The sequence below is a fragment of the Pyrus communis genome, chromosome 14 (assembly GCF_041283825.1).
Source record: "Pyrus communis isolate YQ-2024b chromosome 14, ASM4128382v1, whole genome shotgun sequence".
Lineage (NCBI taxonomy): Eukaryota > Viridiplantae > Streptophyta > Magnoliopsida > Rosales > Rosaceae > Pyrus > Pyrus communis.
In genome coordinates, this window is record NC_142578.1 from 2080572 (window position 1) to 2107814 (window position 27243).

General features: G+C 35.5%; 3 protein-coding genes across 7 annotated transcripts; 1 reads left to right on the top strand and 2 right to left on the bottom strand.

Annotated features, from left to right (window-relative positions):
• Positions 1-3803: 3803 nt before the first annotated feature.
• On the top strand, positions 3804-6880 carry LOC137713281 (ADP/ATP translocase ER-ANT1). Of its 4 annotated transcripts, none has more exons than XR_011065293.2 (5): positions 3804-4090; positions 4359-4671; positions 5258-5629; positions 5792-6337; positions 6484-6880. XR_011065293.2 is itself a non-coding variant. In XM_068452570.2 (4 exons), the coding sequence occupies exons 2-4, from the start codon at positions 4414-4416 to the stop codon at positions 6101-6103; spliced, it is 942 nt and encodes a 313-aa protein (XP_068308671.1). In that variant the 5' UTR covers positions 3804-4090; positions 4359-4413; the 3' UTR covers positions 6104-6880. The 4 variants fall into 4 exon arrangements, 2 of the variants coding, with proteins under 2 accessions (XP_068308671.1, XP_088540819.1); XR_011065294.2 differs by having other exon boundaries at positions 6526-6880; XM_068452570.2 differs by having other exon boundaries at positions 5792-6880.
• A 107-nt stretch (positions 6881-6987) lies between these two features.
• LOC137713282 (uncharacterized) lies at positions 6988-8538 on the bottom strand. Its single transcript, XM_068452571.2, has 3 exons — positions 8176-8538; positions 8011-8090; positions 6988-7610 (listed from the first exon to the last, which is right to left on the bottom strand). Exons 1-3 carry the CDS (start codon positions 8513-8515, stop codon positions 7320-7322), a joined length of 711 nt encoding a protein of 236 aa, XP_068308672.1. The 5' UTR covers positions 8516-8538; the 3' UTR covers positions 6988-7319.
• A 5462-nt stretch (positions 8539-14000) lies between these two features.
• On the bottom strand, positions 14001-20261 carry LOC137712932 (agamous-like MADS-box protein AP1). 2 transcript variants are annotated; one of them, XM_068452139.2, is made up of 8 exons: positions 19813-20261; positions 17155-17233; positions 16449-16513; positions 16227-16326; positions 16040-16081; positions 15687-15728; positions 15461-15576; positions 14001-14395 (listed from the first exon to the last, which is right to left on the bottom strand). In XM_068452139.2, the coding sequence occupies exons 1-8, from the start codon at positions 19995-19997 to the stop codon at positions 14260-14262; spliced, it is 765 nt and encodes a 254-aa protein (XP_068308240.1). In that variant the 5' UTR covers positions 19998-20261; the 3' UTR covers positions 14001-14259. The 2 variants fall into 2 exon arrangements, with proteins under 2 accessions (XP_068308240.1, XP_068308238.1); XM_068452137.2 differs by having other exon boundaries at positions 14001-14398; positions 19813-20259.
• Between the last annotated feature and the right edge of the window lie 6982 nt (positions 20262-27243).

A 27243-nucleotide genomic window follows, 5' to 3' on the forward strand; every position in this document is an offset into this window, starting at 1 on the left:
TTGATTGTGTAAGTGGGAGAGGGACATCCATCTGCCTTCTGACTACAAATCACATGTGACAGATGCACAAAGAAGAAAATTAACTGAGAAATGTAGTTATCAGTGGGTCTCTATGTTCCTATATGCATTTATTTTCTCTTTGTTACCTGCACAAATCATAAAAATTTAAAAAAAAAAAAAAAATCAGAGTAATATTGAAAGGTTCTGCTACAGTTTGCTTATCCCCTTGAACAATGCCAGCTTCCACACGGGGAGGATTCTTTACTCCTTGAGTAAGAAGAAGACGGGGTTGCGGGTTACGCCATTGAAGCGAGTTGGCCGGAGACAAGCAGGCAGTGAGAAGAAGTGTGTTCTTAGTGTCCGGCCTGCACTCGCACTCGTAGCACGTCATGTCCCGAACTGCACAAGAAGTGAAAGTTCAGTTGATGGAAATATGGAAATTTTGTTGCTCCATAAAGTACTGACTGAAAAAGCCCCTCTTGAAGCATTTTTCATGGTACTAGCAAAAGGATTTCTCTCCATATATACCTTCTTGCATAATTTACAGAAGAACGAACCGTGCTATATATTGTAACTCAACCACAAGTATATATGTACGTGCCTACAAAAGCACACTCTATCATGTGGAATATGGCATATGAGTTCGCACTTTCCACCGATCGATTGCCAAAGTTAAGTTAACATAGCAAGATTTAGAAAGAAAAAAAAGTCACCACACTCGGACTAGTCACTTTAATTAGAAGGTGAAGGCATGAGCTGTTTTTTTAGGATACGGTTGTTCGATAATTATTTTGTTTTTAGCCTTGAGATATAAAGAAAAAGAAGAGGTCTTAAGAAGGGTGGTGAGAAAAAGAGGAATAAATAAAGAAGAACAAATGAAAGAAAACATTAACTTAATAGGTTTACAAGAACAACGATGTCAATTTTTATAAACAAAAAACAAACAGTACCATTTTATTAACAAAACAGGAAAAAGCTCTGCATTCTTGTGCTGTACGCAAAACGCTAGGCCTCTAGGTTGTGTCTCCAAAACCAATACATCAAATCACCCATTTTCTTGTACAAGTTTCTCCAGCTCATCGGCATACGGGCAGTATATGGGCAAGTTGAAAGAGTCGAATTTTTCTTGGCTTAGTAGCCCCTGCAATACAAATTCAACTTCAAAATGTGATTCACCCCTGTGATTAAAATTGACATCATCAAGCTATATTTTGTTTGATTTCTTTTGATTCAACAACTAATCGTCGTGGTGGTGTGAGGTACGAAGTATTCGAGACTTTCTTTAACGAAGTGGAGAAAGTAATCAAAATTGAAAATTTTAGAATAAACCGATGTATATGCAACATAGATTGTGACTGAAGTGGTTAGATCGATCCTTAGCCAAGGATCCAATGACTAAGGATACACCGCCCAGAAATCTTGGGCTAGACTTCATGACGTTATTGGTTGGTCCATATTAAACTAACTCAATAGTAATGGTACTACCGTACATGCTAGATGAAATACATAGTCATTGATATACCTCGCTAACCAAATCCAAAAGACGAGATTCGAGGGGTTCGAAAAGCAGGGCAATATGTTGGAATCCCGCATCGGTGGGGGTAAAGAAAATCAATGACTTTAAATAGGATTATCTCATTCTAACTAATGCCGAAACTTTTTGTAGTAAAACCTCACACCTTTTGTGGTAAAATTGGAGACATTATTGGTGTCGTCAGAGTGGGGCCCCTACGGGCCCGTCGATCTAAAAAATTTCAACATGGTATCAGAGCCCACGGTTATTGACCCGTGCAAGCCAAAGGCTTGTCACTAGGAAGTGTGGCTTGGACTCTTAACATAGAGCCGGCCTCTGAGTTCTTAAGATGCACTTCTTGAAAAAATTGAAAACAAGTTTGGATTCCATTGGAGCTAACTTCTAAGTTACAATGCCAGCATGAACCAGGGAAGTTGGCCGATGGATACCAAATCCCCAATGGGATGAGACAAGGCTGACGACACAAGGTGCTTAAGGCAGCCTCCTTCATTTATTTTCGGTTCATTCACGAACAAGACAAGTTGAACTAGCAGCCCCTTTCTTGCCCCTGCACCTTTATTAGTAGCCGAAGTATAGGCTCGCGTGAGATCAAAGTAACTTGCCACCCATTCACTCTTTGTTCAACAAAGACCATCAATATTAACTCACTTCTTTATAAAAATCTTTCGGATTAGTGGAACTGTAAGGACAATGGGGCCTCTGGAAACATTTTTCATGGTAATCAAGCCTTGGACTGACAAGCGGATACAACTTGTCTTGTATTTTAAGATTGTGAGTTTAACTTAACAATTGGTTAAAGGCATATTGGTGGTATAAGATTAGACGAGAAGAAAAAGTCTTACCGTCTAATTTTATCGCTTTGGAGAAGATTAGAATGAATAGGTCTCAGCTGGTACCCATTTAGATTCAATTGAGTTGGGTTTGATGGTGAAGAAGAAAAGGTTGAAGAACAACTTTGGAGTCAAAATTAAGTTTCGACAGGTGTAGCTAAAATTAAACCTATTATTTGTTAAAAAGAAATTAAGCCTTATTATTAGTAAATAGTCTTTAGTACAAAGAACATTAAGGGTAATATTGACTTTTCATATATCAATTCTGAGCTGGATAGTAACTCAATCGTGGTTATAGCTAGGGGTGGGCACGGGGCGGGGCTGGCCAAAATTTAGAGGGACCGGACCAGACCCACTTAAAAAGGAAATAGGCTAGGCCAAACCGGGTATTGCAAATTTGATCACTGGAACCGGACCTAACCCCGCCAGTTTCAAACGGGTCGGTTCGGGACGAGTCCACGAGTCCTCTTTACTTTTTTTTTTTTTTTCCCTTCTGGTTTTGATTGTCTCCCAGACTCGCTCATTTTCCCGATCTTCAACTCACTCATTGCCTCGCCCAAGCCCGACCCGACCCAGACCCAAACCTACTCCACCATTACCGTCGGATTCGCTGTCACCACAACCTTCCTCTTGCACTTATCGAGCACCTCGAAGCTCTCCGCCCTCACATCTGCCGCATAAAACCTAACAATCATTTCATAAATTCAAAGCTAACATTTTAAATTAAAATATTTAGATACACATATACATGTGTGTATATGTGAGTGTGTGTATAATTTTACTGTACCTATGGAGGACGGCGCCGGAGGCGGAGCACGATGTCATGGATCTTGAGTTGGTTCCTAGGTATATGCCTGGTTATGCTTTGTGAAGGTTGGAGAAGACGAGAGGAAGAAAGGGGTTGAGTTGGGTTTAGGGTGGATGAGATGGGGGGGGGAGAGAGAGAGAGAGAGAAAGAGAGAGAGAGAGAGAGAGAGGAGATCGAGAGAGAGGAGATCAAGAGGTAGGAGATCAGGAGGAGATTGGGAAGAGATTGAGAGATGAGGGATGAGACTCGGAATGAACTCGGGAGAGAGAGAGAGAGGGTGAGGGTGAGGCTTGAGTGAAATTAGGTCTGAGAAGGGTAATAAAAAATAGTCAGTAAGAATGAACGGTCTGGGCCGGGGGCTTGCTTTCTCTAACTTTAGAACTGGCCCGCCCCATTATTTACCAGGAACCAGCTTGTTTGGTATTTATAATTTTTAGACCTGTCTTGTACCCACCCCAAACCGCAAGAATCCACCCCGACCCGCGGGTCTAGGACCTGTTTGCCGACCCCTAGTTGTAGCAGTTCAAGATGTTGCCAATTTTTTTGTTAAGGTCGTGTTTGACAAAACTCCGTTTTTGTTATGTTTGAACCTCCAAGCATTAATAGGCATACCAAACGCTGCTTAATCTGTTTTTTTTTTTTTTAATTATTTCAGTTTTGTTTTTTTCCCACACAAATCCAACGATTCAGAACTCGCCTCCGAAGCCAGAGTCCAATTAGTCAACCGATCGAGAGTCATCGACGGCGAAGTGCGATTCCATCGAATTTCCAAAATTTTACTTCTGAAAATAGCCGCTTTTGTAATTTCGGGTGATGGGAAAGCGACCCGTTATCCGGCACTAAAAGTGAAAAGCCCGCCACGCTACCCATCAACTCCACCGTCTCTCTCCTTCCAATTTCTCTCCAAAAATCTTCAAGGTACGTAAAACCCCATCTCTAATTTTTGGTTTATAATATTCCCAGCAGCTTTCGGGATAGAAAGTTTCATGCTTTTTCTTGACTGAAATGGGAAAATGATCGGAAATTGTTAGTTTTTTTTTTTTTTTTTTTTTGGAAATTTATATGAAATTAAATGTTTTTTTCATCATTGGGTTGTTGTTGAATTTCTAAAAAGACTTAATCTTTCACCCATTTGATTGTATTCTGGTTTTGTTGGTTCATTTCTACTTTTGATTGAAGTGTTCAGGTCTAGAAAGAGAGAGGGAGGGAGGGAGGGAGGGAGGAGAGAGAAAGGGGTTGCAATGGCAACAAAGTCAGAGAAGTTTTCTGTGGATTTTGTGATGGGGGGAATGGCAGCCTTGGTGTCAAAGAGTGCAGCAGCACCCATTGAGAGAGTGAAGCTTCTGCTGCAGAATCAGGGAGAGATGATAAAAAGAGGGCAGATTAAGAGACCTTATAAGGGTGTTGGTGATTGCTTTACAAGGGTGTTTAGAGAGGAAGGCGTGTTGTCGTTTTGGCGAGGCAACCAGGCCAATGTTATTCGATATTTTCCTACTCAGGTACTTCATCTGCTTCACTCTCCCACACTTAAACTATTGAATGATTAGATCGGTGTAATTTGATTTTTTCAGTGAACCCATTCAGTGATTAATGCACTTGTTTAGTTTTCTATCAAAGCAAGCAATTTCACGATGTGTGTTAACTTTTCAAGACGTTTTCCCCTTGGTCGAATTCTTTCTTTGAAATGGTTGGTTGGTTCAGATATCGGTCAGTTTGAGAAGATGTAGTAACTGGAATGCTTGGTGAATTTCATACTGTATTTGGATTCTCTATCTTATCAAAGGTTTGCCATGCGTGCTTTCATAGACCTTAGATTTATCTTGTAAATATATACTCTGGGTTTTCACAACCAGTGTTGGATGGAAAGTCCACTAGCTTAGTACAATTTTTTTTTTTTACCATCTTAATCGTAGAGATCTCCACCCACTTTTCTTAATTCCATCACTTGGCATCTCATAAGATAGTGGACAGTTGATCATTCAACATTTTTGCTTGAAACTTCAGAAACCCTTGGTATGCTATGTTAAATCCAATGAATGTCATGTTTTGACAGTCCTTGCCGAACATAATTTGGAATGCTTGTAGGCTTTCAACTTTGCATTTAGAGGTTACTTCAAAAGCATCTTTGGCTGCTCAAAAGAGAAAGATGGATACATAAAGTGGTTTGCTGGAAATGTGGCTTCAGGAAGTGCTGCTGGAGCAACTACTTCATTATTTCTATATCATCTGGACTATGCACGTACGCGGCTAGGCACCGATGGGAGGGGGTCTGCAGTTAGTGGTCAACGCCAGTTCAGTGGGATTCTAGATGTTTACAGTAAAACCTTATCAAGTGATGGAATAGTTGGTCTCTATCGAGGATTTGGGGCTTCGATCATTGGAATTACGATGTATCGAGGAATGTACTTCGGGATTTATGACACCATGAAGCCTATTGTTTTGGTTGGTCCTTTGGAGGTAAGCATATCAGTATTATCTGAACAATTCAAAGCGAGTGTATTCGCATGCATGTGTACTTTAGGATTTGAATTTGTCTAATCATTCTTGGTTCTAACTGCTAATGTGCTCTCCTTCTCGAATGATCCTCAGCCTCAGTTTATATCATTTGAATTTTTTCAGGGGAATTTTTTAGCTAGTTTTTTGCTTGGCTGGAGTGTTACAACAGTCTCTGGGGTCTGCGCCTATCCATTTGATACCGTTCGGCGGAGAATGATGCTAACATCAGGACAACCGTCAAAGTATCGTAACGCCTTGCATGCATTTCGGGAGATTGTTTACCTTGAGGGTTTCACAGCACTGTTTCGAGGAGTTACGGCAAATATGCTTCTAGGGGTCGCTGGAGCTGGGGTACTTGCAGGATATGATCAGCTGCAGCGAATTGCATATAAACGTGGTTATTCTTTTGAGCCGCAGCAAAGAGTTTTGAAGTGAAGGTCTGGACACGACACATAGACAGGGTTATTCTTTTGAGCCACATGAAAGAGTTTTCAGGTGAAAGTCTGGACATAGGACATAGACATGGTTATTCTTTTGAGCCACGACCGGGAGTTTTCAAGTGAACTTTCAGACATGAGATCTGTATATACCTCGTCAATGGATTCATGCTTACAGAGATCGATTCAGAATTCAAGTAGAAAGAGGCAAAGAGGAAAATGACAGGACAAGGTAAGAACGTTTGTTGATCGATTGCCACTGCTGTTTCCTGGAATGCCTAAGGAAAATCATAGTCCTCCCTCTATACAGTTGAATAAATTATATTTGATTATTTGTATCGGATTGCAATTTAACGTATAGGTACCACATTTACACAGGAAAATCATTCTTCTTCAGTTTCATTAGCTTTTCTATTTCAGAGCTCGGAACTCGTTTTTCGTTGCTGAGACATCATACCTTGTGAAGATGGGGAATACAGAGAAGATATCAAACTGTCAAAGGATTTTTCATTTCTTTCATTCAAAGGCCACAATCAATCCCAATTTGTATGCAAATTGTATGGGGAATACGATTTCGCCCGCCTTAGTATTTGAAGTAACTTGATTTAGAAGAAAAACTCTTTATCTTAAGAATTGCACTGAGTTTTGGGTTTGATTTTTGGCTTGAGCATGTGTAATAGGAAGGAGATTGAACTTGGAAGCTGCTATGCAGTTTGTGTCAACCACCAAGAGTTGACTCGACAACGACAATGCAGACTCAACAAGATTCCTTAAACTTCTTGTATAATCTCCAATCAAGGCGTACTTTTCGTTGACGTCCAATTTCTACTAGCATTTTTGTTGTCCCAACGACCACGTCTTGTATGGTTGGAAAGTACTTGGCTTTTTTTACAAGTAGTCATTCTTCATTGAAGATAACAACCAAAGTCAAGAAATGATTTGCGCACGCCTTTTTTCTTCTTCTGCACACACCTATTGATTTTTGTTTTTCGATTCTTGTTTGACTTATTACATTCAAATACCACAAATAGATAGAGGTATGCAAAGGGAGAAAAGACGTGTGCTGAAATCATTTCTAGAATTTGAAATGTATGCAAAAACATATTTCTTTGGATTTCAGTGAAATACTTTTGTATATGCGTCAGACTGTGATTTTCCGTTGAAAAATGAATGACTTCTTAAATGTAACTAAGAACCATGTGGTCATATTTCAATCAAGCTAGAAGCCAGAAATTCTTGTGAAGCTTGGTGGTGATCAAGTAACCTCCCAATTTCTTGCTCTTTCTCCTCACTGCAATCGTCATGCATGCAGCATTTTGAATGCAGTATTCCACAAAAACCTCCCCCGATGATCTGCTCCTCGTCCACCTCTTGATAAGCTGCCACCAGTTCGACCTCTTTCCTTTTTGGCCAAGAACAAGTAGGGACACCCTTTGTCTCTTTGCTTCTTCCACTGTTCTTGGGCCCTTCTCTTTCCCTTCAAGCAATGCTACCTCCACATTCACCTATTTCAATTTTCAATGGTCAATAGAGATCTTTATTTGTATACATATATATAGTTGGCATCTCTATGATTGATCTACATTGACAGAAGTCGATGATGAACTAAACGTCTTTCTTTTTGTAGATAAATGATTGTCCGCCCCGAAATTTGAACTCAAGACTTTTATAATGGAGATCGAGTGCTACTAGATTGAATGGTTATGGACATGAGAGTAAAATCTCACCTCGTCGGGAAAATGAAAGCCTTGTATGAAAGTTTAAATGATCTTAGGGTTTCTCGATCATTGTTAACTGATTCAGGATCAGATACTTACATTCTATCACTAAACATATTCATTACTAGTTTTGCTGTTATGCAGAAACAAATTTGGGGAAAACAAAGAATTTGTTAATTAAACTTACCCCAGGCCGTTTTCTTTGACACACATTTTTCATAGAGTGAAGCAGTTCAAAAGCCCTCAAATTAGTCTTCCCATTTGAGTCTGCAAGAAGATTAATGCAACAAGATAATTAATATTAATGAAACAAGATAATTAAAAACAAGGAGATTAATCTCAGTTTTCTGACCTTGTTGTTTGGAGGGTTTGGCTACATGAAGAAGAACAATGGTATCCTGGGATTGGACAGTGTAGGATAGTGCCCATTCGAGAGCTCCCTTAGCTTCAAGGCTTGAATCCACAACAACCATTATCTTGTTCCCACTTTTCACATCCTCTGCGGTACTACTCAAGTCATCATCCCCGCTGCTGCTGATATTGTTTAAAAACTCTGTGCTGTTATGATCAGTAGTAGCTTTGACAGAACCGGAACGCCGTCTAGACGTGTGTTTCGACCGGAGAGACAGTGGATGGATTGGAAGACAAACAGTCGGCCGGCCACCACACAATCTTGCATATTTCCTGCTCATTTTTCGTTGACAATATTGGTTTTGCTGGTTGGAAAAATGGCTGGCTGTACATGTACATATATATACAAATAATAAGGCCAGACTTGGAACCTTTTGTTTTTTCAAGGGCATTTATTCCTTATTTTGTTTATTTGTTTTGTTTTTTCTATATGGTAGGCCACTTCTTGGACGTGCTTGCCATGAATTAATCTGACGGCTTCATTTCATATATAGTTATTTGTTCCCATACATCCCACACTAGAAGAAAGCCAGTTGTTGAGAGTTTGACTAATTTCCCAAAAAATGGAATCGTATGATATTATACTTTTTAATAGTTCCCATCACCTGAATGACTAGATACATATAAATCCAAATTTAGTAGAGTATGCTTGTAAAGATATATACTTTTACATTAACATGATTAGTGAGAGAATAAGTGGAAGAGTTTAAAGATGCATCATTGCCTCGAATAAAATTTAAATCAAATTAAGCACATCATAGTCTCTCGGATTAATAAGGCATCCATCTGGCTCGGCCAATAGGGATGGTAAAACACAAATTTTCAAGAAATAAATAAAAACATATAAAATTGAACAATTTGTAGGCAAACGGTGTAATATTATGATGTTTCTAATTGATGTTATATAAGGGTGGTGCTATTCACACATACACTTCTTAATTTTTTACCGTTAGATCGAATAAATTTAAAAAAATTAAATAACAGAAATTAGCAGATAGTGTGTGGATAACATCATCATAAAAAAATTGAACATGTTACAAAAAAAATTAACTCTCTTACACCTTGCCTAATCGAACTAAAAAAATCAAATCAAATTACAACGGCTTTTTCACACACACACACACACACATATATATATATATATATATATATATGTATGTAGGCCTTTGATAACATTTCTCTTAGAGGAAAACACTTAAAGTTCAATAGTTTAGGAAAAAACTTCCTCAATTGAGTTGATATGTTTTTACATACAACATTATTGGAGACGAATTTCATGTTCGTATTTTACACGCACATTCTTGGATTCAATTTCTGACGCTAATTCAGGAAAATGTTGAAATACCTTTGGATCTTTCCGGCCCCTCAAAATGGTGAATTACCGTGGCGAAGCCACTAGCTAATCATTTTTTAAGAAAGAATGCACTTATATAGGGAGGTTCATTCCAATTTGCTTATATGTAAAATATGGTACATTACACCAATTAAACAAGGCAAATGGTTGGTTGTTGAGGCAATAATTCGATCGTGTAAGTTAATTATATGGGATTGGGAGAGAGTGAGAGAGTTTGCGAGCCAAATTAATTAGAAGAATGTCGCCGGCCAGTCTGCCAAATGTATTGGCTAATTAAGCATCCGGCCGTGTGGGATGATTAATATATCAGCAATACATTACTAGCCAACAGAAAGCAGAGATCATTGGGACATAAATGTCAACCGCATGATTAATTTGTAATATTATCTAGAAGATAAATAAACCGCTATGGCCAAGTGCAGAGCAGACGTGGCAGACTGTATGATGATTTTGTTTGTATTAGGAATACTAGCATCTAGGCACACACAAAGTGTGTGAGAAAGTTTTTTATTTTTGTTTTTGAAATAGAAGGAGAGGAAGAGAGTGATAGAGAATGTGAGAGTTGGAAGGTTTTTTAATTTTTAATTAGAGATATGTTAGAATTACATGTAGGTGAGGTTTTGAAAAAAAAAACAGCAAAATTTGGTTGTGTGAAATTACATTTTACCCCATATTTCTTATTCATGTTCTGTTTTAATTAAAATGTTAAACTGATAATTTCATAGGATTTTAGTTGACAATAAGTGTTTTATTAATTAGTAGAAATATATAATATATTTATTTATTAATCTCAAGTCTCAACTGTGTTTCATCATTCACACCACTAGTTTAGATTGGTAAGGATAGAGAATGTTTAGGAAATTGGACTTTTCACTTAACAGTTTAATGTTAATTTCTGTATTAATATTATAAAATATTGTGTCAGATAATTTATAAAGAATCTCATTCTTCTTGGTAAAAATATTTATTCCTTACCACGTATATATTATTTTCAAGTTCAATTCTTCTCTCCTTACTGAATACAAAAAGAAAGAAAAATGCAATGAAAGAGTAATTAGCTAGCTAAGTTTATGTAATAGTATTAGGCTTCAAATGTATGGTTGTAGAGTTGCACTTGGGCTCCTCTTTTCGTAAAGACACTTCTTTAATCAGAATCCTTCTCCAGATCTCCCCTGAGTGAAGGATTCCATGGCACCTTAGGCTATGGACTTACGGTAGTAGTGTATCTGTATTATAAAAGTTGTTATGTCTTATCATAAGGATCTTGGAACTGATAACGGAGGAACGCACCCCTTGTGTTTGCATGTACCACCAAAATGATAAGGGCCGACTACTCTACAATGTTACATGTTTAAATTTAAATTGTTTTCAAATGTGGGTTTGGTTTTTAGTACCTTAGCATTTAGCTAGTTAGCCCATAGCTAATCACAGGGAATTCAACACTTTTGGCAGCAGAACATTGAGGTTGCTGTAAGCTGGACATGTACCCCATCTACTCGATCCGACCAAAGATAAAAGACATCTATACAGAGTTATAATATCCTAGACTAAACTACTCCAAAGTGCTGCAGTATATATCACTAACAAGCATGAAGGAGATGCGAATTCAAATATAAGAAGATAATTGATTGACTGGCTTAACTCACATATGTTACGTTAATATTGTCAACCTTCATATTGCAAGATTCAGCTCGATCACAAGAGCTACCAAAAACCACAATATATGCACGTAGAAGAAACAGGAAAATTAAGCAGAATACCAAGGAGTAGGATTCTCTCCCTTCTTATTACCATATCCTTTCATCCCCTCCTCTCATACTTTTCTTTTTGTCTTATTTTCAATATAAAAAATTCAAAACAAGATGTAGACATGGCGTAATCGTAACTGTTTAAATAGGAGGGGAAATAAGTAGAGAGAGATTAGGAGGGGAGATAAATATACAATATGTAATTGTAGCCCACCCTTTACATAGGTTATGGGCTATTAAGTTCTAGTTTGATATTGCTTAAATGTTTTATAAGCGGGTATTAAAAAAGCCGGGGTTTTTTTAGCGTTTGGTAACCATTTTAAAACCATTTTTTTTTACACAATTGAGAGTGAAAAGAAGTCAAAAAGCTGAACGGTCAAGAGGTAGCTTTAAAAAATGGTTTTTTTTTTTTTTTGGACAAGGATCCTCATTAGAATTTTTTCCTTTGGATCTTAAAGATCCCTCAATCGTGTTCATTCATTATACATCGTGCAGTAAAAAATCATTTAAAATTTAAAATTCAAATATAAATAGTATCTAACAAAAATTGGCCGCACGATATACGATGAACGGATATGATTGTGGGATCCCTAGGAAAAAAATCCGGCAAGGATCCCTAAGAAAAGGATCCAGCGAGGATCATTTTCCTTTTCTTTTTTTTATTTTTTTATTTTTTATTTTTTTATTTTTTATTTTTATCCCAAAACTTGAGTGAATAATGCTACTTAAATAAATTTTTCAAAATGGTTATCCTACCCCACTTTTTCTATATCGTACGCTATTGCACAGGCAGACCCAATCTGAAATTTTTCGCGCCCTTCCTCCCAGCTCTGATCTCTCTCATCTCCTAGCTCGTATCTTTCCTCTGGTAACCTTCCTTCTCTTCTCTAAAAATTTCAGTTTATTTCATTCTTTCCTTGTTAGGTTTTCTTGTTGGGTTTTTAAATTTGGATACAAGGGTTTTTCTTTTGGTGTTACGGAATCTAAATTTAAATTTCCAAAACCTCCAGGTGGTAAACTTTTTGCTCTTATTTGCCCGGAATCTTCGTACTTGGTATTAATATTTTTCATACTCACTTTTGTGTAGTTATTACATTTGAAAACAAATTTTTCATTTGACAAGAAAATATTATTCAGTAGATGCGGGGTAACCACAAATGAAAGGATATTTTGGACTATATAAGGTGAAATATAGCATCTCCTGAACTTTTTTATGGATGCCCAACCAACAAGTCATAAAGAGGTATTCAACCACATGCATACTTCACTTATGAGCGTCCTTGAATAGACATTTCGGGTATGGAAGAAAAGATGAAGAATTTTAAAGGATAGCCTAACTATTCATTCAATAAGCAAGTGAGATTGTCATTGCTATAATGACTCTTCATAACTACATAAAGAGGCATTCTGAACATGATCACTGTTAGCGCTAGTGATGATGATGAAGAATACCATGATTATCATGCTCAAGAATCATATGAGATAGAAGCATTGAGAAATAGCATAGCCATACAGTTTGATGAATGCATCTAATTAGACTACTTTTGTAACATCCCACATCGCCCAGGGGAGTGGATCCTGTAAGCCTTATATGTATATTCTCATCTCTACCTAGCATGAGGCCTTTTGGGAGCTTACTGGTTTCGGGTTCCGTAGGAACTTCGAAGTTAAGCGAGAAAGGAGCAAGAGCATTCCCAGGATGTGTGACCCACTGGGAAGTTCTCGTGTGAGTTCCCAGAAACAGAATCGTGAGGGCGTGATCAGGGTCCAAAGTGGACAATATTGTGCTACAGTGGAGTCGAGCCCGGGATGTGGTGGGAACCCCGGCCCAAATGTGACAATTTGGTATCATAGCCAATCCCTGACCGGAAGTGTGTCGACGAGGACGTCGGGCCCCTAAGGGGGGTAGATTGTAACATCCCACATTGCCCAGGGGAGTGGATCTTGTAAGCCTTATATTTATATGTATATTCCCATCTCTACCTAGCACGAGGCCTTTTGGGAGCTCACTAGCTTCGGGTTCCGTAGGAACTTCGAAGTTAAGCAAGAAAGGGGCAAGAGCATTTCCAAGATGGGTGATCCACAGGGAAGTTCTTGTGTGAGTTCCCAGAAACAAAACCGTGAGGGCGTGGTCGGGGCCCAAAGTAGACAATATCGTGCTACTGTGGAGTCGAGCCCGGGATGTGGTGGGGGTCCAGACCAGGATGTGACAACTTTTATATTGAACAATATTTGGATTGTTATTCTATTTGAAGTATGTATCATTTGGTTGATGGTATTTCAAGTGCCTCAACAATGTTGTGCTAGTGAATATAGCTCTTTAGTTTGAAATATTTCAATATTTTGAAGTAATTTGTCGTACTGCTTAGTATTTGTGATAGGTTCAAATTAAGATATAAATATTATTAATTTTTTTCAAAAAAAAAGTATATTTAATAATTGATCTTTATTTGCCAAACAATTAAATTAATAATACGTCTAGTATTTTTTTTTTTTAATCATTTTGCACATCCACAAATGTTTTACATACAAATTTACTAAACACTAACATTGTGTGTGTGTGTGTGTGTTTTTTTTTTTTTTTTTTTTTGCTACAAGCATTTTACAATTATAATTTACCAAACACTTTACTACTTAATTTCATGGCAGTTTATTCTCATAACATAGCAAAAAAAGTTTTTATTTATTTATTTTTGAAGCACAACAATACCAAACTAGCCCTTAAGATATTAATTGAATTCCAACATACGATACACATTTGGAGCTAGATCGAGTCTAAGGTTTTCATCATGCACATTACCAATTAATTTCTTGGTACAGATATATAGATATATATATAAGTATAATATGTTTACTTGATTAATTGATGTTATATAATATTATTCCCTTTGGAGATAATATTATTTCATGGTGATGAATTCTTCTATTCATTAAGGTGGCGGAGCATCCAAGGGGGCAGCAGCATGTTAGGTCTACGTGGAGTTGGGGTTTCATCTCCATCCTGCTGATTATCTCCTGGTATTCCCTCACTTGATCTAATGGCCCGGTAATTGGACCCGCTGCTGCAATATAATATATATTCACACGTTTATGAATTAATTTAACCTGTATTATAACTATTTAGTTTTAATTTTCAATATTATGTTATATATGGAAAAAAAATGTGGGAGAACAAAATATTGAATATCGAGAGATTTTTTTGCCAAAATGATCTATGAGACTGCCATAATTCTTAGTTTTAGTTCCTGACAATGAAAATTGATAGAAGTTTTTCTGAGTTTGTTTACCGTAAATTATTTTTGTCATTCCAAAAAATCTGTCAATATAATCCTCATTAAATTGCCACGTGAACGCCCACATGATCACTATTTTAAGGGTATTTTTGTCAGATCAACCCCTTTATTTAACGAGGATATTGATAGATTTTTCATAAAAGGACAAAAATGATTTACACAAACTCAGAGACCACTTCTGTCGATTTTCAATTTTACTGACCAAAATGAGAAGTTATGTCAATCTCAGGGATCATTTTGGCTCCAAAGCCAAATCAAGAGTGAAGATTGGACGGGGGAAGAAATGTGAAAGGAATTACATACAAAGTGAAAACTAAAAATAAAAGATTGAGGGTCCATTTGATAACCATTTTGGTTTTTGATTTTTAATTTTTACTTTTTGTACTTGAGATATGGAGAAAGTATAAAGAAGAAATGAGGGATTAAGAAGGCTTGAGTGAGGGAGGGAACAAAATAAAAAAGAATGAATGAAAACATCTTGAAAGTGTAAACAACTTCAAATAGTTTTTTTATTTTATTTTTAGTGTTCTTTTTGTGTATCATTCCTTGTACGTTTTATCTACATCACTCCCAACATATTTCCTCCGCTCTTCTTCGTCCCTCCTTTCAATCATACTTTCCTCATATCTCACAAACACAAAACTAAAAACTAAAACCAAATGGTTATCAAATGAGCCTTAAAATTTTGTTTTCATATAATATTCTTCATTTTTTTTTCTCCCTTCCACCACCTTCCGATTATTTTTCATTCCTCGTTTTCCAATATATATTATCTCCATCTCTAATTTTTTTTTAAAATGAAACCCAAACTAAACATGGAGAAAGGCTAACCCGAAGTTCAAGGACTGCAATGCCTGTGGAAGAAGGGAGGAAGAGGAGTCCAACCTCTGCTCCTGCGCATGCTCCAATTGTGGCTGTTGAGCTACTGCTTTCTCCTTCTGCTTCACCTAGTTAATTATATATGGTTCAATTAAATACACAATGTACACAATGCCAGTACGATGAGAATTACGAAATTAAACATTTTATAACACACTACATCTATATTGTTACGTACCTTCTTTGCCAGCAAGTTGTTTTGCTCCTGCAATGCCTTATCCTGTCATGTAAGGCACACACAGACAATGTTCTACCATTACTGTGAAAGAAATATGGATTTATATATGCATGTATTTGCATGCATACATAACTCCATGCATAGATACACACAAACACACACACACACACACACATATATATATATATATATATATATATATATAAATGATAATCAGCACACCCTTCTCTCTTCCTACATACTTCAGTTTAATTTTAGTCATCGAATAAATCAAACAAAATTAAACAAGAATGTGTAGCACTAGAGAAAGGGTGTGTTCTCATTCCCTATATATAAATGCCTTCTAGGCTTACCTTCTTCTGGAGCTCAGAAATCGATTCGTACATAACTTGGTTCTGTATGTGATGAAAATCATACTCCAATTAGTTAGCCTATTTCTTTAAATTAAAAATGAAAAACAAAAACAAATAAAAATTCAATATTAATCTAGTGTATATGTACCAAATACTTGATGGTTAATTTGTTCATTACTGGTTTTACCTTTCTTGACCTTATGTGCTTCAGTGCAGAATCAAGCTGTTGCTCTAAATTTTGAAGCTCTTTGAGACTTAAGGATTGGAGATCTTCTCCCATATAGTGTCTGCAAACCAATCAAGATCAGTGAAAGTAGTCTATTTTTTACTGATTACTTGATCCTTAATTATTAATTATAACAGAAATAAAGGGGGATATTTTGTACTTAAATTGATCCACTTGGTATACCTTTGATTTCTTTGTAAAACCTCCACCCTAGCCTTGAGCTTTGCGTGTTCCAGAGTCCAGCTTCCCTGTAAAACAAGAATAAAAATATGCCATATATGAATGAACTGTTTCAAATAAAAAATGCGATAAAAGTAATGCGCAATGCTAGGTAAGGACATGTTTGATAACCATTTTGTTTTTAGTTTTAATTTTTTACTTTTTGTGAGGAATAGAGGGGGAATACAAGGGAGAAAAGAGGAATGAGCAAAGGTGGAGGAAGGGTGGTGGGAAGGAAGTGGAACAAATGTTCATGGATTTAAATAGACAAAATGGAAACTCAAAACTCAAAACAATTTTTAGTAGGTTTTCGTTTCTAGTTTTTGTTTCCTACGTTCTCCTTCATTTCTCCCTCCTTTCCACCGTCCTTTCATTCCACATTCCTTCTCTTGCTATTAAGAAAATGTGCAAAATAAAAGCTGCAAATGAAATGGTTATCATACAGTCCGTAGGCTAGGAAACTGACACCAACAAAGCAATGGATAACAAATTCATGGTGATCCTTTTGGCTTTCAGATAAGAAAGAAAGCCAGGCAGGAAGCCATGCATATTTGGTCAGAACTCAAGTTAGCTTTGTATAGCTTGAAACAAGAAAAGAAGATAAAAAAAAGTTTCATCTAAAATTATTTGCCTTTCAATAAATGATAGAGAGGAGGGTGTGGTGGCATACAGTGGATTCATTATCATTTGCAAGAAGCTGCCTCTCTGCATATGAGTATCTTTCGTACCTTTCCAGGATCCTTTCCATGCTGTTAATACGAAAAATTAAGGAAATTATCTACTAGTAAGTAGTCATAGTATATAAGACAAACCTTCATTTCATGCATATAAAAACTATGAACTTAATACAAATATTGTGTTCTTATATTAAATAACAAGCATGAAAAAATGAAAAAAATGAAAAAATGAATTTAAGGAGGAAACATGTAACATGATATATTATCGATTGTGTGTGGCGTAGAAACTTCTTTAGCTTACATAAAGAAAGTTGAGCTAAAACATTATCACCTAATTAACATTGTTGTTGATTTTTGTTATATATGCTACTATTTGCAAGTGTTAGTGTTGTGGTGGGAAAATATATGAGAGTTGACTGGACAAAACCAATTAACGAATTTAAATTAAACATCTATATAACCTGGACAGTGAGGAATTGTGACATAGAATACCTAAGAAGTTGAACAAATGCAAATATAATTGCTTAACCTGGATTGAACATTGGACAAATACGTATGACGATTGGAGAAGTTTGAACTCCAGCAACCAAAAGCACTATAAGAATCTTATGCATACGTTATATTTTTGGAAAGTGATTTCTACACACATTATAACTCCTATTTATTTATGGCCAATTATAAACTGAATAAATTAGAAAATTTTCAAACTAATAATATAATACTCATTTGTGAACCATATTTGTACTTCGGTTAGCTTTCTCAAAATACCATGATTAAGTGACAATTAATAAAACAAAAGAAATATTTCTATAAACATAGGGAACTAGCTCTCCATGGAAATCACAGACAAATTAAGCCCTCCAAACCCCCTCATCCATGCATGTTCAACCATTTTTAAATTATTATTAAGAGGAGGGGAGGGTACGAAACTATTACAATAATTTAGGGGACGGGGGAGTTTCTATTAACAGTAGGTGAAGGAAGAAGAAAGAGACGAGCGGGACAAGAGAGAGAAAGAGGATTTCAATTGTATTGCTTATTACATGATAAGGATCAATGAGTCGTACAATATGTTAAACAGCAACCCGACACTCTATATTACAATACGAACTTTTACCAACTCACTCCTTTACAACTAACTGGATCAATACAATCATAACAAGTGGCATATGATTATTAATTTCGAACCTGAGACACATGGGTGGAAACACAAAACCCTATCCATTGGATATTGAATCATATGCATGCTAAACTTTAATTAAAAGAAACACACTCATCAAACACCCCATGCAACACACATAAAGGGGATATGTTTCATAGTTAAATTTTTTTTGTTTCGTACACTACAATCTCAATCCATACATCCTTGCAGGGATAAGCTTATGGAAAATCAATTAATTTTCAACTAAAGGAACCGCCTGGGAGACAACCAACCAATAATAATAATTAAAGAAGAAATAGGTCTTATGGTCTAGCCTTTTGAAATAGTTTTAGGTACCGGTTCTTAATAAGCTGCTTCATGCTGATTTGATGTACTATTTGCTTATAGGATATCCGAGCTAAGGTAGAAACAAATGGTTAAGAAAGTAATGCCACTTACAAACCAAATAACACACACAAACCCTTGTTAGAGAGTGTAATTTATACTATAATCTCAGACAACAATTCATTAATTACTAATTATATAACTCTACCTCTCTCTCTCTCTCTCTCTCTCTCTCTCTATATATATATATATATTCACTGAAACAAGAAAGAAAATGTAGGATATTCCAGTTAGTCTACGTTTCAAGGTCTAACTAGGAGATACTTAGAATTAAGGATCCAAACCAAATTAATTTGGGTTTAATTAATTATTCTCCTCGCTTAGTCTGTTTTTAACCTATATCTAGACATTCCCCTTTCTCCCCAAGCAGATTAGCGAAAAGACACCACATATTATCATAACGAAAAGTGTTTTTCTTCCCGTTTTTGTTTTATACGGATGAACAGGTTTATCGTACCTTCACATAGACCCGGAGGAATATATATTCTCTTTCCCTCTCCCTCTCCCTCTCCCTCTCCCTCTCACAGGAGGAATTTTTCAGAGTGCCGGGTACACCAAAAATTTTTGGTGTACCCTCACTCATAATGGTGGACCCTACCTCACTTATTTTTCAATAAAAAAATAAAATCAAATTTTTATGAGTGAGGGTACACCAAAAATTTTTGGTGTACCCGGCACTCCTAAAAATTTTTCCTCTCACAGACATCATTTTCTCTCAGTGGTACACTGGTACACAACGAACAGCTGGTATTTGCATGAAATTAAAGGAGAGAGAAAATTCCCACAAAAGAAACTCAAGAAACTTTAAATATTATTTAAAAATTAATTCACAATTGTGGAGCAAGAAAATAATGACACAAAATTATCGGTATACTTGGGAAAATTCAACACCATAAACCAGAAGGATATTATCAACAGCACTGAATGAAATAATGTAACGCAAATAATTTAACTGAAATATATAGCACGCCCTAAAAAAACCAAAAAGTAAAAAGATATATAATCAAGAAGAACGTTGAACTCAATCGTACAGCCGAGGTTTCTTTGGAAAAAAAAAATCTATGGTAGTTGAAACAAAGAGCAGTTGAGAGGGTACATATTATACCAGGAATCATTGGAGTACTCAAAGAGCTTGCCTTTGGTGGAGAAGATAATCAAAGCAACCTCAGCATCACAAAGTACAGAAATCTCTTGAGCTTTCTTCATCAGCCCCGACCTTCTCTTTGAGAAGGTCACCTGCCTGTTGATCTTGTTCTCAATCCTCTTCAGCTGCACCCTTCCCCTCCCCATAATCTCTCTAACAATTATTTATTATTATAAATAAAAAATTAATAATTAATAATCCTCGTTATAAATATATGGTTGCTCCTGGTTTAGAGAAACCAGAAATCCCACCAAGAAACCAAGAAAAAATGGGAGAGAAAGAACCAGATGGCACACAGATGGCTTCTGCTCCCTCTCTCTCTCTCTCTCTCTCTCTCTCTCTCTCTCGCTGTATATCTCCTTCTCTGTCTATATACGAGTGACTCAATTCTCTGTTGTATATTTTGACAAAAAAAAATTCTCTGCTGTATTTATATGATATAATTTTAGGATATTTCAAAACCGCTGTAAGAGTGCAATGGGTGGGGTTGGAAAACCAGAGTGGTTTCGTCAAAAACGTTGTCGAGTTGGGATTGGCCAGAGGCACTGCAGCAGTCGGTCATTCCCGGGCCCGTATGGCTCGAAACCACATATATTTTTTCAATTTTAAACCCATGATATATTTTGTCCGATCTACGTCCATTTTATATTTTTGTACATTTTTGTTAAATTAATTTTCATTGATATTTTTTTATTAATTCAATTTTATGATTAAAAATTAAGAAGAGTATGTAAAAAAAAAATAATAAAATAAGTATCCAAATAACACTACTCTATCTACTAAACTATTCGAGTACATTTTATCTTATTTTAATATTTCAATATATAATTAAATAAAGGGTTTTTGTTATAAATGATCTTTAAAATTGACTCACTCTATTAAGATGGTCTTTGAAATTAAAAATCAATCAATGTAGTCTTTGAAAATGGATGTCGCAAATCAATATGGTCATTTCTTCACAATTCCGTAAAAAATTCTGTTATGGGCTGATGTGGTACATGATTGGATCCCACAAATCCAATTAAATATTACCATGTCAAACTAAAAATATGTAAATAATTAAAAAAATATTTTTATATAATTAAAAACTTAAAAAAATAAAAATGGAAAAACTCGGTTGAGTTGGGTCTGGGATTCGACTGCGCCACGGTTCGAGTTCAGCGACGGCGAGTCGGGATTGAGTGTGGGTGGGACAAACATAGTTGAGGATGGTGAGTTGTCAGCGAGTTCCGATGAGGAAGAGAAGGCGATGGTTGTGGCGAAGGAAAGGAAGCCACCGGAGCCTAAGCCCAAGAAAAGGCGATGCTGATGTTAACTGTTTAACCAACCAACCAAATTGGAGGTTGATCATATGATGGACTCTAGTAGCGAAAATCTATCCAAAGTGTGAAGGATTTCTGAAGTCCCGAAAGCTTTTAAAAGGCAATGAAGGTTTTGAATTGGGGAGGGGAAGAAGAAGATGTCTATTCATCTTTTATTTTATTTTATTTTTTCAAGTTTTCGATTATACAAAAATAAAAATAGTTTTTTTAAATATTTAAATATTTTTAATTTCAAGTGATAATATTTAATTACATTTGTGAGGTCCAGTTATGTGTCACATCACCACATAACATAATTTTTTTACAGAATTGTGACGGAATGACCACATTGATTTGCAACACCCATTTTCAGATATTAAATTGATTGATTTTCAATTTCAAGGACTATCTTAATGTGTTTGGTCAATTTCAGGAACTATTTGTGATAAAAATCCTTAAATAAATTTATTGAGGAAACTATAAAATTGATTCCTATATTTTTATTTTGAAATTAATTTCGTTTTTTGAATTAAAAATTCTTTAGTTTTAATTTTTAAATTTTATAGTACATATAGCATTGGTCTATTTGTTAACTTTTCTGGCAAAATCTTTTTTTTTATTTTTTTTTATACAAATTCTGAAATGTTTTAAGAAAAATTAAACAAAGAAAAGAGATCATTAAAAGAAAAAGAAAAAAACAATTAAACTAGTTTTACCTCCAGCAACCCGCAACCACCCCAGCCCCCCACCTCCCGCCATCCACCCCAAACGCCTACCTCCAACAAACCGCCCAACCCCCTATCTCCAACCTATCTCGCATCCACACCACCCCTTAGCTCTTTCTGAAAGTAAAATATGTTGATCATTTAAGATCTGAGAGAGAGAGAGAGAGAGAGAGAGAGAGAGAGAGAGAGAGAGAGAGAAACGGTGGTGAAGTCGCAAGTATTTGGTGGGAGGCGGTGGGAGAGAGGAGAGAGGTCTGGGTACGATTTTTTCTTTTCAAGCTTTTTTATTATTTATTTATTTATTTTTTTTTTTTTTGATGCCATGTAAGAGAAATAACAAAAGATCTAACAAAGTTAATGATGAAGGACCAATTCTCCACATTTTGTCATATTCAACGACGAAATCTAAAACTATAGTAAGAGGTTTAAGATTTGAATTTCATAAATAACAAATTTGATGCCAATTTATTCTCCCTCTTGGGTCATCTCCTGTCATGAAGGCTAAACGTGGCCCCTCAAAATTAATAATTTAAAAAAAGGCTTTTTAATCAAAATGGTTATTGAGATTTTTATAACACATAATTTTGGTCCCTGTGATTTAAAATCAATAGAAGTGGTCCTCGAGATTGTCCACTATCCATTATTTTGATTATTCCGTTAAAAAACTCCGTTAAATTGAGGGTATAACACATAACTTTAATCCTTGAGATTTGCATAACACATAATTTTGGTCCCTGAAATTTGCATAGCACATAACTTTGGTATCTGAGATTGTCCATCATCCATCATTTTGGTTCTTCCATTAAAAAGCTTAGGGACCACTTAATGAAGTTTTTTAATGGAATGACCAAAATAATGGATGTGGACAATCTCAGAGACCAATTCTATTGATTTTAAATCTCAAGGACCAAAATTATGTGTTATGCAAATCTCAGGAACCATTTTGGCTAAAAAGTCTTTAAAAAATAATGTAGGCTAAAGTTTTCTATCTCCAACCGTGCAAGGCTAAATATTTCCATCTTAGTTTAGAATGCACGTGTTATTACTAAGTACTACAATCTAGTGATATTCGTATTCACTTAAAATTGAGAGGTCTTAGATTCGAATCTCGTGGATGGCAAATTCGATATCAAATTCGGCTGCCCATTGTGTGGAACTATCCCTTCTATAAAAATATCGATGTACTCAAAAAAAAAAAAAAAAAAATCGAATGCACGTGTTGGAGTCCACCAAAGAGCTTGAGGACTTACTATATGTCCCTAACATTTGGCTAAATTTGACTTTAATTTGGGGTTTTTATCACAAATGGTCCTTGAAATTGACCTTCACCATCAAAATGGTCCTTAAAATTGAAAATCAATCAATGTAGTCCCTAAAAATAGGTGTCACAAATCAATGTGGTCCTTCCGTCACAATTCTGTCAAAAATTCTGTTAAGTGCTAATATGACACATAAATGGGCCTCATAAGATTTATAGGTTTTTATCACAAATGATCCTTGAAATTGACCAACATCATCAAGATGATCCCTGAAATTGACCACACCATCAAGATGATCCCTAAAATTTAAAATCGATGAATGTAGTCCTTGAAAATAGGTGTCTCAGAAGTCGTTGCCAATCGGCCAAGCCGTCACCAAAGGTGATATTAATGTAATTGACAATTTCCTTGAGTAGTTGCTACTTGGTACTTAGTACTACTTGCCTAGTTATGGCCGACATGGAGATATTATTTCTGGGACTGCACACATACGTGGTTCTGTTTCAATGAAGATCTTTAGTTAATAAGGAGATTTGAGAAAGAGAGAGGGGGGGGGGGGGGGGAATATACAATCCAATGAAATATTTATTTTGGCTTAATGGATCAATTTTAAATTGTCAGTTACATTAATTAAGATACAATCCAATGAAATATTTATTTTCGCTTAATGGATCAATTTTAAATTGTCAGTTACATTAATTCTTAATTAGTTGAGTTATATATATCAAGAAAAAATATTGTGAGATATTACTATACAATCGCGCGGTACAACTAGTTGATGTGTTTTTTTTTTTTTTTTTTTTTTTTTTTTTTTTTTTTTTTAAATATAGCAACGATAGGATATATTTAATTGATAAGGAAGAGCCAGTTACAGACAATTGAGGTCGGCAGTTGATGTGTAATAATATAGCAAGATGATGAATTTATACTTAATGTTTTAGATAATAATATCAACAAATACTTCCTCTAACACATATATACTAATTATATAACAAGCCTCAAGATGATAATTTTGTCCGTTATATTTGTTTACTGAGGATATTTATTTGTTTGGAGAAAATTTGGATATGAAATAGATTTCTTGCACGCTTTTGAATATCATTACGACTTACGAGAATGAAGATCCTAAACATAATTAAGGCTTTTTTCATACCCTACCTGAAATTCGAATTTAAATTCACTTTCTTCTTTGAAACAAAAATATAATCACTCTGCATTTTGTAGCTCCTTCTTTTTTTTCTTTTTTTTTTTTTTTTTTCATTTTGGTTGGATTTTGTAACCACTTAGTGAAAAAAGGTTTTGTTGTTCTTGTTGTTGGTCGAATTCTATCCATTTCGTAAAAATTAACAGAATCTGTTGGCTTGGAAGAAATATTGGCTATGTGGTGTCCATCTAAACATATGAGAGAAGGGTATTTAACTCAAATCGTCATGCCTTCTTCCTTCAAAGAAAAACCCTGTGAGTATGACCTTCAAATCCATGAAATTTGAACCCCGAATTCACACAACAGCTGCAAAGTTTGAGCCCCAAATCCATCGTCAAGTTTCTTCCTTCTCTTCGATCTTTTTCCATCTACTCACTCTGTGCCTCTATGGAAACGACTCCGCTCGACTGTGGTCCGTGGATCTGAGCCCAAGAGAAAAATGAAAAATTGGTTTCAATAATCACATTCTCAATGGAAAAGAAACAGATTGGTTCTTATGCGGAGTGATATTCATATTAGGTTTGAAACTCTTTGAAAAAATTATGAAAGGAAAACAATAAAATGGAATAAATTGACGGAAACCCAACCCAGCAGCAGCTGAATTTCCCTCAAACTTCCTCATCACAAGCCATACCCACATCAGTCTCGTCAGTCGTTGTCCATCGAAGAGAAAGAGAGGGACTTATTGTGATTATGAATAAAGGGAAAAGGGTGGTGGTTACGCGGGGAATGATTTTTTAGTATGCCCAGAACCAACAAGATCTTCTCCGGATCATTTTGACGAGGATTTTGCGGATTTATGAATTGTATTTGTTCATTGTACATTGTTCGGTCAATTTTTGTCAGGTACTATTTGTGTTTTTTTTAAATAAAAATATTTAAAATAATTTCTGACTGCACGATGTACGATGAACAGACACGATTCACGGATCCTCGGGATCCTCACAAAGAGGATCTGAATTCTGTCCAGAATACAGCACACTATGTCATATGTCATTATACAAGTAGCTGGACATTTCAATAAAAAAATTCACTTATAATAACGAGAAATGGTCCAATTTTTTGTTGTCACTCAGTACTACGGTCTGGTGGTATTCCTCTTCACTTGGAAGTGAGAGGTCATATGTTCGAATCACGTGGATGGCGAATTCGATACCAAATTAGGCTACCCATTGTGTGGTTTAGCCAAACTCTCCATCTCCTTAGTGTAAAAATATCGATGTACCTTAAAATAAATAAAACACACACACAAAACCATGCCGCCCCGTATTCAGGATACATTGAAAAATGGGATTTTATCATTAATAACCGAACTTTAGCCTTTAAATCCATAAATATCAGTTTTTATAAAGAATTTCAGATGTATCCAAAATTCTACTTAAATATACTCAAATGCCCTCAAAATTAAAACCTAATTACAAGTAAAAGCCATCAGCCTTCTAAATTTTATTCATTGTTGTTCATGAGGAAGGGAGTGGCAAACGAGGATATTGCAAGCCTTGTCAAACAAACCAAACACCATGAATGTATGTTGGCTGCACCATTGTGAAACCATAACGCATTATAAGTATAAAAATTGAAGTAAAAAGTTATGTATTAGAATTTATGGGGAGCAATTGAAACAACAATTAGATCATTATAAAAGTGTGTGTTCCCCAAATTAATATTATTTATGCATAATGCCATGGAACCGTATACTAGAGATTTCTACCCAAACGAAGACATGAAAAATTCTATTTTGAAAATATGTAGAAGTTGCAGGTCTATGAAGTTTTCAGAAAAAAATATCAAATGATTATCATGCAAGAATATATAGTTGTAGGTGTTCGTCAATTAATAAATGAATTAGACAAAAGTTGATTGCTCATTCTCTTTTTGTTCTTTCTACTTATTGGATTGGAATATATTGAAATAATCAAAACCCTTAAAAATAAAAAAAATAAAGAGTAGAAAAAATCCCATATGCATATATACGTGAATTGAACAATTACTAGGTACGGAGAGAAAAAAAATCCCATGAGCTCATATGCGATGAGGGTATTTAAGTATTTTGAAGTTCATTTTTGGCTATCTATGATAATTTTTTATAAAAAAAAACTGCTATTTTTTAAAATAAAGGTCAAATTTTGACTATATGTGATAAATAGTACTCTAGAAAAATATTTTGTGATGGTAAGTGGAGTGGGGAGGCGAAGAGTTGGCACGTGGAGGAGGTGGGTTTATTTTTTTTATACTTTTTTGCCACGTCACCATAGAGAATGGTACTGACAGCTAAGATGAAATTACTTTATTACCCTTCTATGTTAGTATAATTGACAGATAGATGGAGTTCGATCAGAATAGAGTGAAAATTGAGTTTTATGGTGTAAAGTGATGAGTTAATAAAAGATAAAGAGCCCCGTTTTACCAAAAAAAAACAAAGATAAAGAGCCCTGCCTTTTGTAAAATATCTTAAGCATTTATCCCAAAAGAGTAACTACCACAAGGTGATGATGATCCTTTGTGGTACCACTTACCACTATGTCACCATGATGATTTTGTTCTCATCTTTCTTTTGTCGCCAGATAACTTAGCTGTCCTAATCTGACTGACTCCTATATGTTTCCTACTTTTAATTGTAATAATATAATATTTCATTACGATAACAATCGCAGAAGAGCGAATAAAGAGGTCATGTATATGAATTGTAATAAGGATGATACTATCTACATACTCTTGTTATTTTCTGTCATTTGATATATTTCTATTCATGCGATTCTATATTTAATATTAAGAAATATGTGTGAAATGTAAAAAGAGATGTGTAGATAGTGAATTCTAGCTGGAGTTTTGCACATATTCCAAAATTCAAAGGAAATCAAGGACGGGTAAAAAGATTTAACTTTTCTTCTGCTTACACCAAA

Excerpts from the sequence above, each read along its gene's own strand:
- LOC137713281 (XM_068452570.2), top strand. The coding sequence starts at position 4,414 with ATGGCAACAAAGTCAGAGAAGTTTTCTGTGGATTTTGTGATGGGGGGA. Across the intron at positions 4,672-5,257 it reads TTCGATATTTTCCTACTCAG|GCTTTCAACTTTGCATTTAG; the intron begins GTACTTCATCTG and ends GAATGCTTGTAG. Across the intron at positions 5,630-5,791 it reads TTTTGGTTGGTCCTTTGGAG|GGGAATTTTTTAGCTAGTTT; the intron begins GTAAGCATATCA and ends GAATTTTTTCAG.
- LOC137713282 (XM_068452571.2), bottom strand. The coding sequence starts at position 8,515 with ATGAGCAGGAAATATGCAAGATTGTGTGGTGGCCGGCCGACTGTTTGT. Across the intron at positions 8,091-8,175 it reads CAAACCCTCCAAACAACAAG|ACTCAAATGGGAAGACTAAT; the intron begins GTCAGAAAACTG and ends ATCTTCTTGCAG. Across the intron at positions 7,611-8,010 it reads GTCAAAGAAAACGGCCTGGG|GTGAATGTGGAGGTAGCATT; the intron begins GTAAGTTTAATT and ends AAATTGAAATAG.
- LOC137712932 (XM_068452137.2), bottom strand. The coding sequence starts at position 19,997 with ATGGGGAGGGGAAGGGTGCAGCTGAAGAGGATTGAGAACAAGATCAAC. Across the intron at positions 17,234-19,812 it reads GAGTACTCCAATGATTCCTG|CATGGAAAGGATCCTGGAAA; the intron begins GTATAATATGTA and ends TCGTATTAACAG. Across the intron at positions 15,729-16,039 it reads TTTCTGAGCTCCAGAAGAAG|GATAAGGCATTGCAGGAGCA; the intron begins GTAAGCCTAGAA and ends CTTACATGACAG.